We start from the raw sequence: 14,938 nt of genomic DNA, 5'->3' as shown, positions 1-14,938 counted from the left end.
TCTAAAGCAAAGAAGATAGTATTAAATTTCCATAATGTCCTTGGTATTTCTCCATATAGCAAGTGTCGTTATTGGATACAATATTTATTCAATATCTTTTTGTTTTATGTTTTGTTTCTTTTTTTACTTATTGTGTAAGCATGCAACTTGCAAGTTCATCCTACGCTTACAAATCAACAAATAATGAATCTGATTTGAGAGTCCAAACAGGGCTCTATGCATAATGGGCCTGAAAAGGGGCTCTTACACCATGAAATCTAATATATCATAATGGGCCTGAAACCTGGCCTTCCAATAAAAAGTTCTGAGCATAAAAAAGATCTTGAGGTTATGAACTTCCACATTTGCAACTTCAGCTATAAAGGCATGGTTCAAAGATGCATAAAATGACATTATGACAAATCTGGCATCCAATTCTTCGATTGTGCCCATCGTCCCAAATCGTCATAGATAATATGTAATAACATTCTTTCATGTTTGGTAGTCAGTTTTTGTATATGTTTAATCAGGTATTGTTCTAGTTTGTTGTTGTTCTTCAAATTTTGTATTTAAAGATATAATAAATATATGAGATTGGGATAAGACAATTTGATCCAATGATTGGTGTGATATAAAAGATAAACATACTTTACTTGGTTCAAATATGAGATGAAATCTTATCCTGTCAAAATTTGAAATTTTTTATTTATAAAAATGTTCATAAAGAAAAATTAACTAATAAGAAGGTAAACAAAAAATAAATAAATAAACAAAACTAGGATATAATCAAATTACAACCTTAGGGGCCGTTTACTTATCAAGAATGGAGGAAGTAAGGAATCGGGGAAGTAATGAATCGGAATGGGAATAATTATTCTCATTAAGTTGTTTACTAATCATATGGAATCAGCACATGAATGGAGTTGATTCCCATTGTTATTGTTTACTAATTCTCATGAATCATAACCTAAATTAATTTGATTACTAAAATGCCCTACACATATAAATATATATATATATATATATATATATATATATATATATATATATATATTTCACCTAAATAACTTGTGAAAAAACAAATTGAATAATATAAGATACTATATAACAAGTGATGAAAAAAAATTAGTATATAATAATATAAGGAATATAATTATTAAAAAAAACAACAAATATGACACAGTGATAAGAAGCATAACAAGATAAGTAGAGGCTAGCAACCAAGGTGAAAATGGAAAATTTTTGCTCTTTTTAATGGTGATTAATAAACAGCCATTAAATTTTTTAAAAACCAAAAAGGGCTTCAAAGTTTGGTTTCTTCATTTTATGGGATGGAATAACATAACAAGTGTAAATAGTTTTCGTTTTATGTCCATGTTCCTCCAGATTATGGTGCTAAACTAACCAATTTCAAATAATATTTGAACGAAACGAAATAATAATAACCTGAGCATAATCTTGATAATATTAAATTGGCATAAGTTTTTATTTTTCTAGGGTTGGGGTGTTTTGTAATTATCTTAAAGTGGTAAGGGTATTTTTGGAAGGTAGTAAGGAAAAAAAGGAATGAGAATCGGATCAACTACCCCTCCCTAGTTGATCTGATTCTTGGTTTTGAGGGGATTTAATTACGAATTTTGAGGTGAGACCCACATATTTTTTCATTCCTAATTGCAAGTAAATGCAGGAGAAGTCAGGAATGGAAATCATTCCCTTTCTTCCCGTACCCATTAACATGCAATTCATAGTTTTCTACCTCAACGTAATGCTAAGGTAAGAGTGCATTGCTTGTTTGTTTGTGTATTCACTTTTGTACATAAAAAGCTTCACAAAACTTAAGAAGTTATACCAAACTCTACCAACCAAGTGCCAAAAATAACCACATATATCTTAACCATTCTAAATAAATTGAAAAAGTCTGAATCCGATTACCAGAAATAGTACCATATTCAAGTGCCCTACCATTTTTGGCCACCCTAAAGAAATCATGCAGATCCTATATTTATATTAACCACACACAATCTTAAATATCCCCTTCAACATTTAAAACTTGAAGGTTTGGTTGGTGATGATAATTAAAATGGGCATTAAACATGCTAAATTAAGGTGTGTATATAATAAAGAAAAGAAAGGGGAGGGTGGAAAAAATTCTAAGGTGATTTAAATGCGAAATTAATTACCAAAGAAGCTGCTGTTACGGCACCCGTGTCTCTCACCCCCACCCCTTATTTTTGGTTTCTTTCTTTCTTATCCTTGTAATTTTTTGTTTTACTTTTACATACATAAAAAAAGATAGAGATTTGTGCCGTTTAAACCGGAAAGTCAATAGGGCACGTTTTGCTAATCTCACGACACCTTTCACTTTCACCCACTTTCATTATTATTTCTTCACCTTAATTCCATATTTTATTTCTTAATTAATCACATCCCATTGTTTTCCCTTTTTCTTTTTTCATACGGTTCATTGAATTAATTGCTGCGTAATACCAAAACTATCCTTCAAAACATATGGCATGCATCACAACTAGATAGGGGATAAATTTGTCACTTGAAACAAAATTGTATGTTTTATTAGGGTTGGTTGGTTTTTTTTTCTTTTCGTATTGAGCATTCTGAATTTACCAACAAAAAAAAGAAGAGCATTCTGAAATTGTCACCACTCAAATAAAAGAAAATACCAAAAAAAAACAGAAAAAGAAGAGAAGAGTTTGAAAAAGAACAAAAATAATATCCTCCCTTTGGTTATAATACCCAAATAAGCTTTCTTCCTTAATGTCATTTCATTTTGCATGCTCAAATTCTCCCTCTCTCTCTGTCTCTCACTGTTGGTAAGTTTTATTTTATATATATTTTTACTTATTTATGTGAATGACTGGTTTATGTTATGTCTGTCATTTCTTCATCTGGGTTTTATGCAATATGCATTGTATATTCCTCAAACATATATTATTCTATTCCTCATTAATCCAAAGGATTATAAAGCATAGAAACACATAGAATACAATAGACAAATAAAATAATGAATAGTTTTGTTCTATTGAGGGTAATTCTTAGTTTTACATTATCTTACTTTGGCCTCCATGAAAGTGGAAGGACACAGCTCCTCATTTGAAATTTCAAAGGGTACGGGGGTGTTCATTGGCAAAGGTGGAGTTTTGGGTCCTTGTTTCAAAGGGGTGCTCATTTTGATTGATGGGCAGACTGGGCACCCTCAGCCTCAAACCCAACATGGTATTGGTATTGGGTATCTTCTAAATCTTTCGTTTTTCTTGAGAGGAGTGTCAGAAATTTGCAGAAAGGAGATGGAAAAAGCATTGGGCATTGTAAATACAGATACCCAATTTTGTACTACTTATTAGATATGTGATATCTTTGGAATGTCAGGCAAGGCAATATAGGCTTATAATAGGCTTGTCAGTCTGGTTTCAGAGAGAGAGAGAGAGAGCGAGAGAGGGAGAGAGAGAAAGAGAGACTTTTGTATCATCTGAGTCTTTATTGCCATAGCCTAAAAGGTTTTCTGCTTTTAGCCTCTGTGTGCTTCAAAGGCCTGAGCTTTTATTCTCGAGATTTCGATGGGTTCTTGCTGTTACATCCTCGGTACTCTGATGGAATTTATGGCTGTGACAGCTATGCTCAACCTTTTGCTTATCTTGGGCTTTGAATCTCTCCCTTGTTACTGGGAGTCATTTCATCGGCTCAGAGTTATCGTCAAGGCGGTCTTCATTGTTATTTCAGTTTCTCTCTGCTGCAATCTGCATGGTGGGATTTTAAAAACTTTTTGGGGTTTCTCTTTTTGTTCTTTCTTTTCAACAAATATTTATGTTCACTTATCCTTTAAGTTTTGTCTTCTTCCTCTGCACTTTTTTGGCTTTTTACTCATCTGTTCGGATTGTGTCTTTGGCAATATTCTTGATGTGTTTCATGAGTTCCTGTCTGCATTTTGCATGCAGTTAGTTTTCACCTACAACTGTTGCTCATTTTCAACTCTTTTTCTCATTTCATTTTTTTAAGTAAAACCTTTTGTTTTATTCACTTGTATTTATGGTTTTATGCAGTGAAGAACAAGTAGGGAGTGGTCTGGTTAATGTTTGAACAGGAAAGGGCAGGGGAGACTTGGATGTGGTGTGACGGTTTTGGCAATGGCATCCACATCTTGTGCCAGCAAGAGCCCACTGCTCATGAAAGACACATCCTCTCTCTATCTTCCATACCCAGCACCTCTTGCTAAACACGAGGAAGTTGTAGCCAATCCTAAGCTGTTCATGGCTACTTTGGAAAAGCTCCATGCTTCAATGGGAACCAAGTTCATGTAAGCTTTATCTTTTCATCCTCTACCTTCAACTTCTCAGCTTTTTGCTAGTACCAATTAACCTGTAACGTTAAAAAAATTTGCTATTGAAGGCAAGAATCATGAACTAAGGATTTTGCATCCATTGTTTTGGGTCTGCATGTTTGATTTATGGTGTGTTACTCGTGCGTAGTCATCATTTCCAGTTCCATGATATGCCAATCAAGTTCTCACCTTTTCCCAAAATCTCTTTTGATTAAGTAATTGGATTTTTTTGAGATATCTATTTTTGGTGGGTTTTTACATATTTTTCTTTTCTGTCGAACAAAATTTTCTGTTAAATTGTGCTGAACAGAGCACAAAGACCACACTTTTACTTAATAGGTACATGGCCTTTTTCGGTAAGGTGAGCATGCTTCCATCTTGCAAATTTGAAAAGTTAAAGAAAAGTTTTCCTAACTGCTCACTGAAAAGGAACTTTATCCAACTCCTAGATCTGGTACTTTTGTTTTTGAGGATTTTTCTTTATGTATATTTCTGTGAAAATTATTTAAGTCAGCATTTTCCTTTTCATGATTCCTTGAAATAACTCAGCCTTGATGTTATTGCCAATTTGATGCCTACTCATGTGGTATAGGAATGCCGATGTGGCACACATCTACACCAATTTTGTTTTTCGTTGCGGGTTGGTTATGTAGGATTTGTTTAAATTCTAGGAAGGTGAACTTTACATAGCCGGTTTACAGATCTTCAAGAACTTTATAAAGGTAGATTATCAAGAGCTTTACTTGAATTGGATGAGATCCAAATCTTCATATGAAATTCTTCAAGAACTTGGGGTTTCTCAACGATATTTTATGTTCCTGGTACATATCTTATAAACCATTCGGTTAGTTGAGGGTTGATGGATCGTGTGCATGAGCACAATGTTAGGATGACTGTATGAATGTGGTCCAGAATACATTTCTCCACTAGACACTTCAAGCTCTTTGGCAAGTTTATGATGTAATGGTTAAAAAGTCATTTGCTTATTTATTGTTGGCAACCATCATATCAGTTTCAGCATTGAAAAGCATTGGCTGCCTTTTTAGCATCTTTAAATTCTGGAGTCTACTCACTGCTCTTTCATGAAATTGACAATTTCAGATGGAATGCTTTGATGTGGTGTTATGGAGTAGTAGATGTAGATCAGTAGTGTCCAATAGCATATCTCCCCAATATAGTTGACGACCTCCAAATTTAATTTATAGTTTAAGGCAAGGTTGACTTGCATTGGATTGCGTTTGCATGACAAATATTAGAGCTATGTCTTTGTCCTGTAGATTTATAGGTACCGTCTCAATAAACTTTTTGACTAAAACCACTCTCTTGTTTGTTATAATTGTTAGGCAGGGTAGCATGCCTGCAAGGTAGAAGTAGCTTGTGCTTTTTTCGCACATTGTGGAGTACCTTTTATGGGCATGTGTTTTCTCTTTTGTCCTCATGTCTTATAATTCTGGAGTTTCTGTCCTGCTGTTGACGTTGTCTCTGTTGTAATTGTAGGATCCCTATTATAGGAGGAAAAGAGCTAGATTTGCATCGACTCTTTGTGGAGGTAACTTCCCGTGGGGGCATTGAGAAGGTAAGAAATTCTAAGAAATTCTATATTTACATAGTCACATCAAACCTTGTTACATACATTACATTGAAAGTTAAAGGTTATGTGCTTATTCGAATTTGCACGTGCTTTCCTTTTCAATTAGTTTGCTTATAAATTAATCTTATAACTTTCGACCAAAAAAATAAATTAATCTTATAACGGTCAAATGGTGTGCAAAATATTCATGCTTGATTTAAGAGTTGTGTAATAATTGCTTTTATTATATGTTTATCTGCATACATGTGTGTGTGTTTGTTGGCCTCTGTTTGTATCTGATTCTGATTCTGGGTATGGTATGAGTAATCAATCCGTTGAAGTGTGCTCATATAGAGGAAGCCTGTAGCATTCTCTTTACACAAACACACACACACACACCTAGGCACACATGTAGAATGTTATATATTTGTGCTTCAATCCTTGTGAAAATCTTAATGTGTGTTTAGACTGTCTAAAGTTTCATGTTAGTCTGTGTTTCTCATATTTACTTACTTTTCTGATACCTGGTGGCTGCATGTGACAGTTTGAGGCTGTATATGGAAGTTAGAACTGTCAACTTTTATATTTATGACTAGTCTTTTCTTAAAAGTTGGATAGGGGTGCCTAATTACATGTAACAGTTGTTCTTCTTGTTCTCCAAAGAGGAGTACTACATAGTTAACTGATTTTCTAGTCCAATGGAGTTTGCAGATTATTAGAGATAGAAGATGGAAGGAAGTTACCGCTGTTTTCAACTTTCCATCCACAGCTACAAATGCTTCTTTTGTGCTGCGGAAATATTATAATTCATTGCTTCTCCACTATGAACAAATTTACTATTTTAAAGCTCAAGCATGGAATCCTCTCTCTTCTGGTGTGCCCATTGAACATGTAGCTTTCATTTGAATAAGTTTTTTGGAACAGTGCATTTTCATAATGCAACAATTTTTTTGGCAGATAATTCTCACAGCCCTTCAATGACAGCCGTTCCAGCTGCAAGGGGAGGAACTAAACGAAAAGCAGCTGATGCTCATGCTACTATGCATCAGCCAACACAGATAAACTCAGAATTACCTGGAGGTTCCTTCATTTTCTTCTTTCGAGCTTAGTTTCTCTCTTTTTTTTGGGAAAAAATTTGGGGTGGGGGGCTGTAGAGGCTTGTTTAGTACTACCTTTGAAATTCTTGCTGATTTGGTGCTTCTCCTTGTTATTTTCCCCTCCCCCTCTTTTTTTTTTTTGAAGAACTTTTCTTTGGAGCAATTTTTGGTTTGGAGGATTGTTTTTTATATTTTCCATTTCACATTTTGTTCTAGCAGTTGTTAAACCATTATGCATAAACACAGTATGAACAAAGTCTTCAGTCTACCCAGACTTATATGGTATTGAAAGAAATGATTTTGTTGCATATTGCTCTTTCTAATTTACTTAGTAGAGAATGAACTTTGGATACTTTAAACCAGAAATCACTTCAGTTATATGGACTCTGTAGGAGAATGCTTTTGACTTACTTCAGAACTGGTAGGAAACTGGATGTGTTATGATTTTGTTTCATTTCAGTACTGCATGGAACTTTCTTCCCAAGGGAACTGTTTCTGAAATTTCTGTTGAGTTAATTATATCCATTAGTTCTTTTTGCTTGTTGAGATGTTCTGAGAATGAAAACAGAACTATAATTTTTGTAGCACTTCAATTGTAATAAGATTGATTTTTGGTTGATTCATGTATTTTCTGTGGGTAAATGCTAACGATGTATAACTTATAGTTATGTAACATTTCCTGTTGCAGCCAGGACAACAGCATCATCAGAAGATACTGTGACAGGGGTTATTGATGGGAAATTTGAAAATGGATATCTTGTTACCGTCATCAAAGGCTCAACGAAGCTAAGGGGTGTACTTTATCAGGCTCCAATGAACCCAGTACGTGGAGTTCCACAAGTCCCACAAAATTATAGCATGTTGGTTAACAGAAATGAGAGTGCCTCAGCTATTATTCCTGGTGTCCACCGTCGTCGCCGAAGGAAGAAATCTGAGATTAAAAGGAGGGATCCTGCTCATCCAAAACCCAACAGAAGCGGATATAACTTTTTCTTTGCAGAACAGCATGCAAGGCTGAAGCCACTTCATCCTGGGAAGGATAGAGAGATAAGTAGAATGATTGGTGAACTCTGGAATAAATTGAAGGAGTCTGAGAAATCAGTAAGGACCAATAATTTTATTATACGAGTTCAACTCATACAACATCATGTCCAAACAGTTTCAACAGGCACTGACACTTTTGCAATCTATAGGTGTATCAGGAGAAAGCCGTTAAAGACAAGGAGCGATATCGAATAGAAATGGAGGATTACCGGGAGAGGTTGAAAGCTGGTCAAGTCATTAGTGATGCAGTGCCACTACAACAGCGGTTTCCTGAAGCCAATACAAGCATGGTTGAATCAGATGCAAAGATCGAAGAAACCGAGCCGAGAGACTCTCCACAAACACCAGATGAGAGCAATGAGAGTAATTCTAGCAAAACAGATAAGTGATTCTGATGATGATATAGCTGCAAAAAGAAGGATCTGGATGTAGGGGCATCTGTAGGAGCTGGAGCTGGAGTCGGTGCCTAGCATTGTGGACATGGAGATGTTTTCTGATGAGAGTATGCATCTGAGGAAGCATGAGAATGAGGTGGTGAAAAAGAAGAAAGCTTAGGTAGTAATCTAACCTAGACAGAAAGTATCGATAGCGAATGAAGACAGCTTAAATTCTCTTTGACCAAGTAGGACTGACTGTTTATTTCTATCAAAGCAAAGCTTTTGCTTCGAGTATAGTTTTCTATATTTAACTTATAAATTTCTCTTGTATTAGCTTAAGTTAGTATGCTTTCCAAATTTCGTTACTTGTTTCATGGGAAGTGGTGCAGAAATTTGTATTTACTTTGTTCAACGGTTCAGTTATATGTTTCCATGAGTTGCCAAAGATGTGGTCGATTTTCATTCGAGGTTTTTTTCTCTTCAAGGAAAGATGCTACACTTTGCGACCTTCACAAATCTAGATTTATTTATTCTGTGGATTTGTCGGAAATATTGTCGACCGAAATGTCGGGCTATCGGTGGACATTGGCATCCTTGCTCTCATTGAGTTCTACAGTTCTACACCCCCATTTTTTTTCAATGCAATGAGATAATATATGCTTAACAGATGCCAAATAGGTTGGGATATAAAAGTAGGGAGAAAAAGTAAGGTTATGAAGCATTTTCCTTTTTTATAATGGAATGCTTGTTGGATGAAATTTGCACTCCTCTGTTTCAGGTAATTGGAGCCTTGTTCTTCTCTTCCTATTAAATGCAATTTCTAAGACCGTCACTAGGTTCATCAACTTTATCAAATAATGTTTACCAAATATAATGCCACAGTTTCACTTTATTAGAACTCAATATACTTTAAAGTTTATATTGCTCCATCCGATATCTTGCTTGCAACTTGTTGGCGCTAAATCTGAACAGATAGAGATGAGTGCAACTTACAAGAGATGTGGACGATCTAGGAGATCGATTGAGTTGTAAATGGAGATTCCTCCTGTCTTCAGATGCTGATCCTGAATAGAAGATAAGCGAAGCTCGTGAGGTCTATGGAACCGGTGTGGAACCAGCCTAAGACCCTCCGATGCTCAAGTAAGATTGTTTTTAAGAGCTCTTGCTGTTGACCATATAGAAGTATAAAAGTCAAGCTGAAAAGTCTTACCCCTTTGTTGATGGTGAAGAGGTGTATTTATAGAGGGCATTTGGGATGCTTGTGGTGTTCATTTCCGATGTGGGACTCGTGGGAGGGCCCTGTGAGGTTGACACGAGTCCTTAGATATTTCGGGCGGGTGCTTCAAGGCTGATTATGTACAATCGGTATGGGGTGCCGATTGTAGACGAGCTGGGCCTGTATCGGTTGTTTGCAGCTTTGAGACAATGTCATCGGTAGCCGATGCCGATTGTTCGAGGCCTTGGGTACTTGGGTGAGCTTTTCTGATCCACATGTCGTTGTATGAGTGGAGGGTCAGATATGGTACAAACAGTAATCCCCCAAGTTGCCGATTGAGAAGCTTCTCGGTTGGGGACTTGAATATGTCTTCGGCATTCTGACCCGGGCTCGATGGTCTTATTGTTGCCGATGGTGGTATGTAGTCCCCCAAGTGCCCGAGCGAGCGAGCTTGGAAAGAGACGGTATGATGTACAGGGTGGTCCGGGGTGCCGAAGGTCCGCTCCGCCTAATGATGATGGAGTGCCGAAGGCATCGCTCATATGAAATGATGGCGGGGTGCCGAAGGCATCGCGCGCGCCGAATGCTGACGGGGTGCCGAAGGCAACGCTCGCGTCGCATGATGATAGGGTGCCGAAGGCCGAAGGCAGATACCGAATCATTGGGGGGATGTGAAGACATCGCACGCATTGAATGATGCAAGGGTGCCGAAGGTAACGCTCGCGTCGTATGATGGCGGGGTGCCGAAGGCATCGCTCGCGCCGAATGCTGACGGGGTGCCGAAGGCAACGCTCGAGTCGCATGATGGCGGGGTGCCGAAGGCATCGCTCGCGCCGAATGCTGACGTGTTGCCGAAGGCATCGCTCGCGTCGCATGATGGTGGGGTGCCGAAGACATCGCTCGCGCCGCATGATGGTGGGGTGCCGAAGGCATCGCTCGCGCCGAATGCTGACGGGGTGCCAAAGGCAACGATCGCATCGCATGATGGCTATTGCCAATTTTTTGAGAACACTGGGATGCCGTTCGGCATAGAGAGAATGGCAGATTTTTTTGTGGAGTCATCCATGCAATGGGGCTCTTCTTATGCCGCATTCCCATTGAGGATTTTAACATTGCCGTTCGGCACTTGTCTCTTCCGAACTCCAAAGGCAGGGTGATAAGAGAGGTTACCGTTTGGTAATGATCTACCCGTGCCTCTTGACCAAATTATCTTGACTCCACACGGTAAGGGATAGATGGAGTGGAGGTATTGCCGAATGGCACTTTGAATTTTGTTGAGATGGTGGAGTCACTCTTGACTTGGTCATGTAAGCCATGCAAGCCATGCAAAGTATAGCCACATTTTGGTTGGCTTGAAGGATGAGGTGCCAAACGGTACTGTGAGCTTCGTAACCTTTGCATTGATGATGAGATGCCTCTAGGGTGACTTGAGTAGTTACTCAGCCTGTGGGTGCCGAACGGTAGGCTGCAATGACAAATATATAGGCTACTATATTTGGTGTTAAGTGCAGTGCAGATGGGTGCCGAACGGTAGCCCATCTATAATGAAGTAGTGGCTTGCACTCTTGGCCATGCAAACCATGCGAGCCATGCAAAGTGACAATTCTTGGTTGGCATCTTCCCAATTGAAGTTCAAGGTGGCCAAACGGGAGGTTGCTTTTGCAAAGATATGTCTTCCGAATATTGGTGATCATATGTGCCGAAGGCAATGATGCGCATATAGTGATGCTTATGTGCCGAAAGGCAATGTGGTATGAGTTGTACCGCTTGGTATGTGGTATGAGTGACTGAAATATTCCGCTGAAGGCGCATTTATGCTAAATGCTAAATAAGCATGTTAGTACTAGCTGCCGAAAGGAAATATTGAGTGGTGCCGAACGGCATGTCGTACTCTTGGTGTTTTAGAGAAGGAAACCATGAGGTTGTGTCTTGCAAAGTTTAGTTGCCACCACTTGGTTCAGATTTCAACTTGTGGTGGGCCCATGAAAATTGGATTATGGGTTTGGGAATCTTGGATATAACCGTTCGGCAATTGACTTTAGAGATCCATGGGTTATTGGTCTGTACATGGAGCCACATGGGATGCCGTTTGTTAACCTCCGAATATTTCCAAAATTGAAAGCTTGAATTCGGCACTTTTGATCTGCCATTTATTGGAGACTTTTGGCTTGTATTGCTGTTCGGTGGACATGGATGTTCTGTCGACAACACGTTGCCAATGACACCTTTTTAGGTCGACATCAGATTTGCTTTGACCCATATGTGTGAGTGTTGCCGATGAGGAGACTATCTAGGATTAGATATCTTTATCAATTGTTTTGCATGCTGCCGTACGGTAGGATTCTCTCAGCTTGGATGTAGTTGCATGCTGAGTGACTTTTTGGTGGTTATCATTTTGATATTCACCATGTCTCTTTAGTAAAGTATGCAACGTGGACTTTCCTCCAATAAAGCTTTCCAAGGAAGGTGCCAAACGGCAATTCGTAGAAAGTCTGGAGTGCCTTGCAGTTTACTTTTTTATTTGATTGCTGTTTGGCAATTGGCTTCAGCACTTGGGTGCCCAACACGGTGGATCAGCGGAGCTTTGTGTTTGTTTGAGCATGGGTGGTGCCGAACGGCAGCTGGTTATGCTAATGATGATTTCATCCTTGACTTGGGTCTTTGGGTGCCTTGAAGGAATCACTGACATGGATGCCGATCAGTAATTGTCATCTCCGATATGCACGTTGGGCTTGGGTGCCGTTTGGTTCCCTTTGAAAGATTTTCCAAATTTGATGGGCATGAGAGTCCGAGCATTCCCAAGCAATGTGTAGAATACAAAAAGATACGGTAGCAATCAAAAGCTTCCAATCGACAGATAAAGGGCCAAGTCCCCCAGTGGGTCGATAAGGAAAGGCTACCGAACGGTATGTAGGTGGTCTCCATTGTCTTGACTTGGACTTCTTGCTTATCTTGAGCAATTGATTGACATGGGTTGCCGAACGGTACCTCTTGGTTTTTGAGCTGTCTGAAGCAGACGGTTTTGTGGGCATAGGGGCCGTACAGTACGATTGGTCACGCAAGCCATGCAAGCCATGCAAGCCATGCAAACTGAGTCACTTTCTGATTGGCTTTTCCTATATAGCCAATAGGACAAAATAATATTAAAATAAGAAGAATGGAAGGTGACTGGGTCACCGATTGAGCCCATGTTTTATGTCAGCCACTTGAATAATATATGGAATGATTGAATCCCATGCTTATAAATATATTAAAGTATAAGATAAGAAAATGTGCTTTTATCTCTTGGAAATAATGCACGTGGCTTTTCTTGACCCAAAGAATAATAAGTTTCTCCAATAATGCTTTCCAAGGAATATGCCGAACGGTAAGGCATGTCAAGAAAAGATAGGGTGGCCCATGTGTTTCTTCTTCTTCTTAATATTATATTGCAAGGATTTATCTTCTATATGTCGCTGCTTTAGCATTCATGGTTGCTCCAGCATGGTAAGGCTGGTGGCCGAAGGCTGATGCCGATGGCCGAAGGCTGATGGCGCCGTAATGGAGAAGTGTCTCTTGGAAGGTGCCGTTCGGCATGGCTGAAGGCTGATGGCTGATGCCGAAGGTTGATGCCAATGGCCGAATGCTGAATCATTGAGGGGATGTGAAGACATCACACACGCCAAATGATGCAAGGGGTGCCGAAGGCCGATGGCAGATGCCGAATCATTGGGGGGATGTGAAGACATCGCACGCGCCGAATGATGCTAGGGCGCTGTAGGCCGAAGGCAGATACCGAATCATTGGGGGGATGTGAAGACATCGCACGCGCCGAATGATGCAGGGGCGCCGAAGGCCGATGGCAGATGCCGAATCATTGGGGGGATGTGAAGACATCGCACGCGCCGAATGATGCTAGGGCGCTGTAGGCCGATGGCAGATGCCGAATCATTGGGGGGATGTGAAGACATCGCACGCGCCGAATGATGCAAGGGCGCCGAAGGCCGATTGTAGGAGGTGCCGAGGGCATGGCTCAAAAGGGTGCCGAGAGCACTCGTGAAGGAGAACGACATAGCGTTTTGTGTCGTTTCCCACAGACGGCGCCAATCTGTTGGCGCTAAATCTGAACAGATAGAGATGAGTGCAACTTACAAGAGATGTGGACGATCTAGGAGATCGATTGAGTTGTAAATGGAGATTCCTCCTGTCTTCAGATGCTGATCCTGAATAGAAGATAAGCGAAGCTCGTGAGGTCTATGGAACCGGTGTGGAACCAGCCTAAGACCCTCCGATGCTCAAGTAAGATTGTTTTTAAGAGCTCTTGCTGTTGACCATATAGAAGTATAAAAGTCAAGCTGAAAAGTCTTACCCCTTTGTTGATGGTGAAGGGGTGTATTTATAGAGGGCATTTGGGATGCTTGTGGTGTTCATTTCCGATGTGGGACTCGTGGGAGGGCCCTGTGAGGTTGACACGAGTCCTTAGATATTTCGGGCGGGTGCTTCAAGGCTGATTATGTACAATCGGTATGGGGTGCCGATTGTAGACGAGTTGGGCCTGTATCGGTTGTTTGCAGCTTTGAGACAATGTCATCGGTAGCCGATGCCGATTGTTCGAGGCCTTGGGTACTTGGGTGAGCTTTTCTGATCCACATGTCGTTGTATGAGTGGAGGGTCAGATATGGTACAAACACAACTCAAGTGATTAAAGCGATATATTGTTCCATCCGATAGTTAAGACGGTATTCTTCTCCATCAAGGTTAAGTGTTCAATTCTTCCTCCTCAATTATCATTAAAAAAAATCATGATATGTCTATATCAATTCATCACTTGGCCAAGTTAGTTTCCTAAGAAAGCCTTTTGCTGAACGAATTTCGTGATGTCAATAGATTAGAGATTATAAAGTTTTGTTTATCGTGTGGTGTGGGGACTGGGCCGGGGAGGTTTCGAACAGTATACATTGCAGCAAAAGCTGTTAAACAAACAATCAGTTACACAATAATTAACTGAAAAGCAGAAGGCAAATAAATAAATAGTATCTATCTGAAAAGCGAAAAATAAAAAAAGTCGAACAGGTTCCTTGTTTCTCGTCTCCTGATAAAAACGAAAAGCAGGGTTTTCTGCATCAAATTATAAATCCCAACACAAACCAAAACTGATGCTTCGACACTTGGGGCAGCCTTTGCCTTTATTGTTTTGGAGGAGAAAAAAAACTAGTCATGGGACACTTCCGTTTATAAAAAAAGCTATCACCCAGCTGACAAAACCCAAAATAAAGGGAACTATTATGATGGAATATTACTTTTCAAGTGGAACCTACAGTAAACATGGCCAAAATCATAATC

The 14,938-nt window shown here is 39.5% G+C and overlaps 1 protein-coding gene across 2 annotated transcripts; it reads left to right on the top strand.

Annotated features, from left to right (window-relative positions):
• Positions 1-2,718: 2,718 nt before the first annotated feature.
• On the top strand, positions 2,719-8,862 carry LOC110754025 (HMG (high mobility group) box protein with ARID/BRIGHT DNA-binding domain-containing protein). Of its 2 annotated transcripts, none has more exons than XM_088252355.1 (7): positions 2,719-2,807; positions 4,035-4,288; positions 5,810-5,888; positions 6,594-6,756; positions 6,840-6,962; positions 7,668-8,080; positions 8,173-8,862. In XM_088252355.1, the coding sequence occupies exons 2-7, from the start codon at positions 4,119-4,121 to the stop codon at positions 8,410-8,412; spliced, it is 1,188 nt and encodes a 395-aa protein (XP_088108481.1). In that variant the 5' UTR covers positions 2,719-2,807; positions 4,035-4,118; the 3' UTR covers positions 8,413-8,862. The 2 variants fall into 2 exon arrangements, with proteins under 2 accessions (XP_088108481.1, XP_088108477.1); XM_088252351.1 differs by lacking the exon at positions 2,719-2,807 and adding an exon at positions 2,973-3,738.
• The last annotated feature ends 6,076 nt before the right edge of the window (positions 8,863-14,938 follow it).

The sequence above is a fragment of the Prunus avium genome, chromosome 1 (assembly GCF_965620075.1).
Source record: "Prunus avium chromosome 1, drPruAviu1.hap1.1, whole genome shotgun sequence".
NCBI lineage: Eukaryota > Viridiplantae > Streptophyta > Magnoliopsida > Rosales > Rosaceae > Prunus > Prunus avium.
This window is presented reverse-complemented; position numbering and strand designations above follow the sequence as displayed.

Excerpts from the sequence above, each read along its gene's own strand:
- LOC110754025 (XM_088252355.1), top strand. The coding sequence starts at position 4,119 with ATGGCATCCACATCTTGTGCCAGCAAGAGCCCACTGCTCATGAAAGAC. Across the intron at positions 4,289-5,809 it reads TCAATGGGAACCAAGTTCAT|GATCCCTATTATAGGAGGAA; the intron begins GTAAGCTTTATC and ends TTGTAATTGTAG. Across the intron at positions 6,963-7,667 it reads AAACTCAGAATTACCTGGAG|CCAGGACAACAGCATCATCA; the intron begins GTTCCTTCATTT and ends TTCCTGTTGCAG.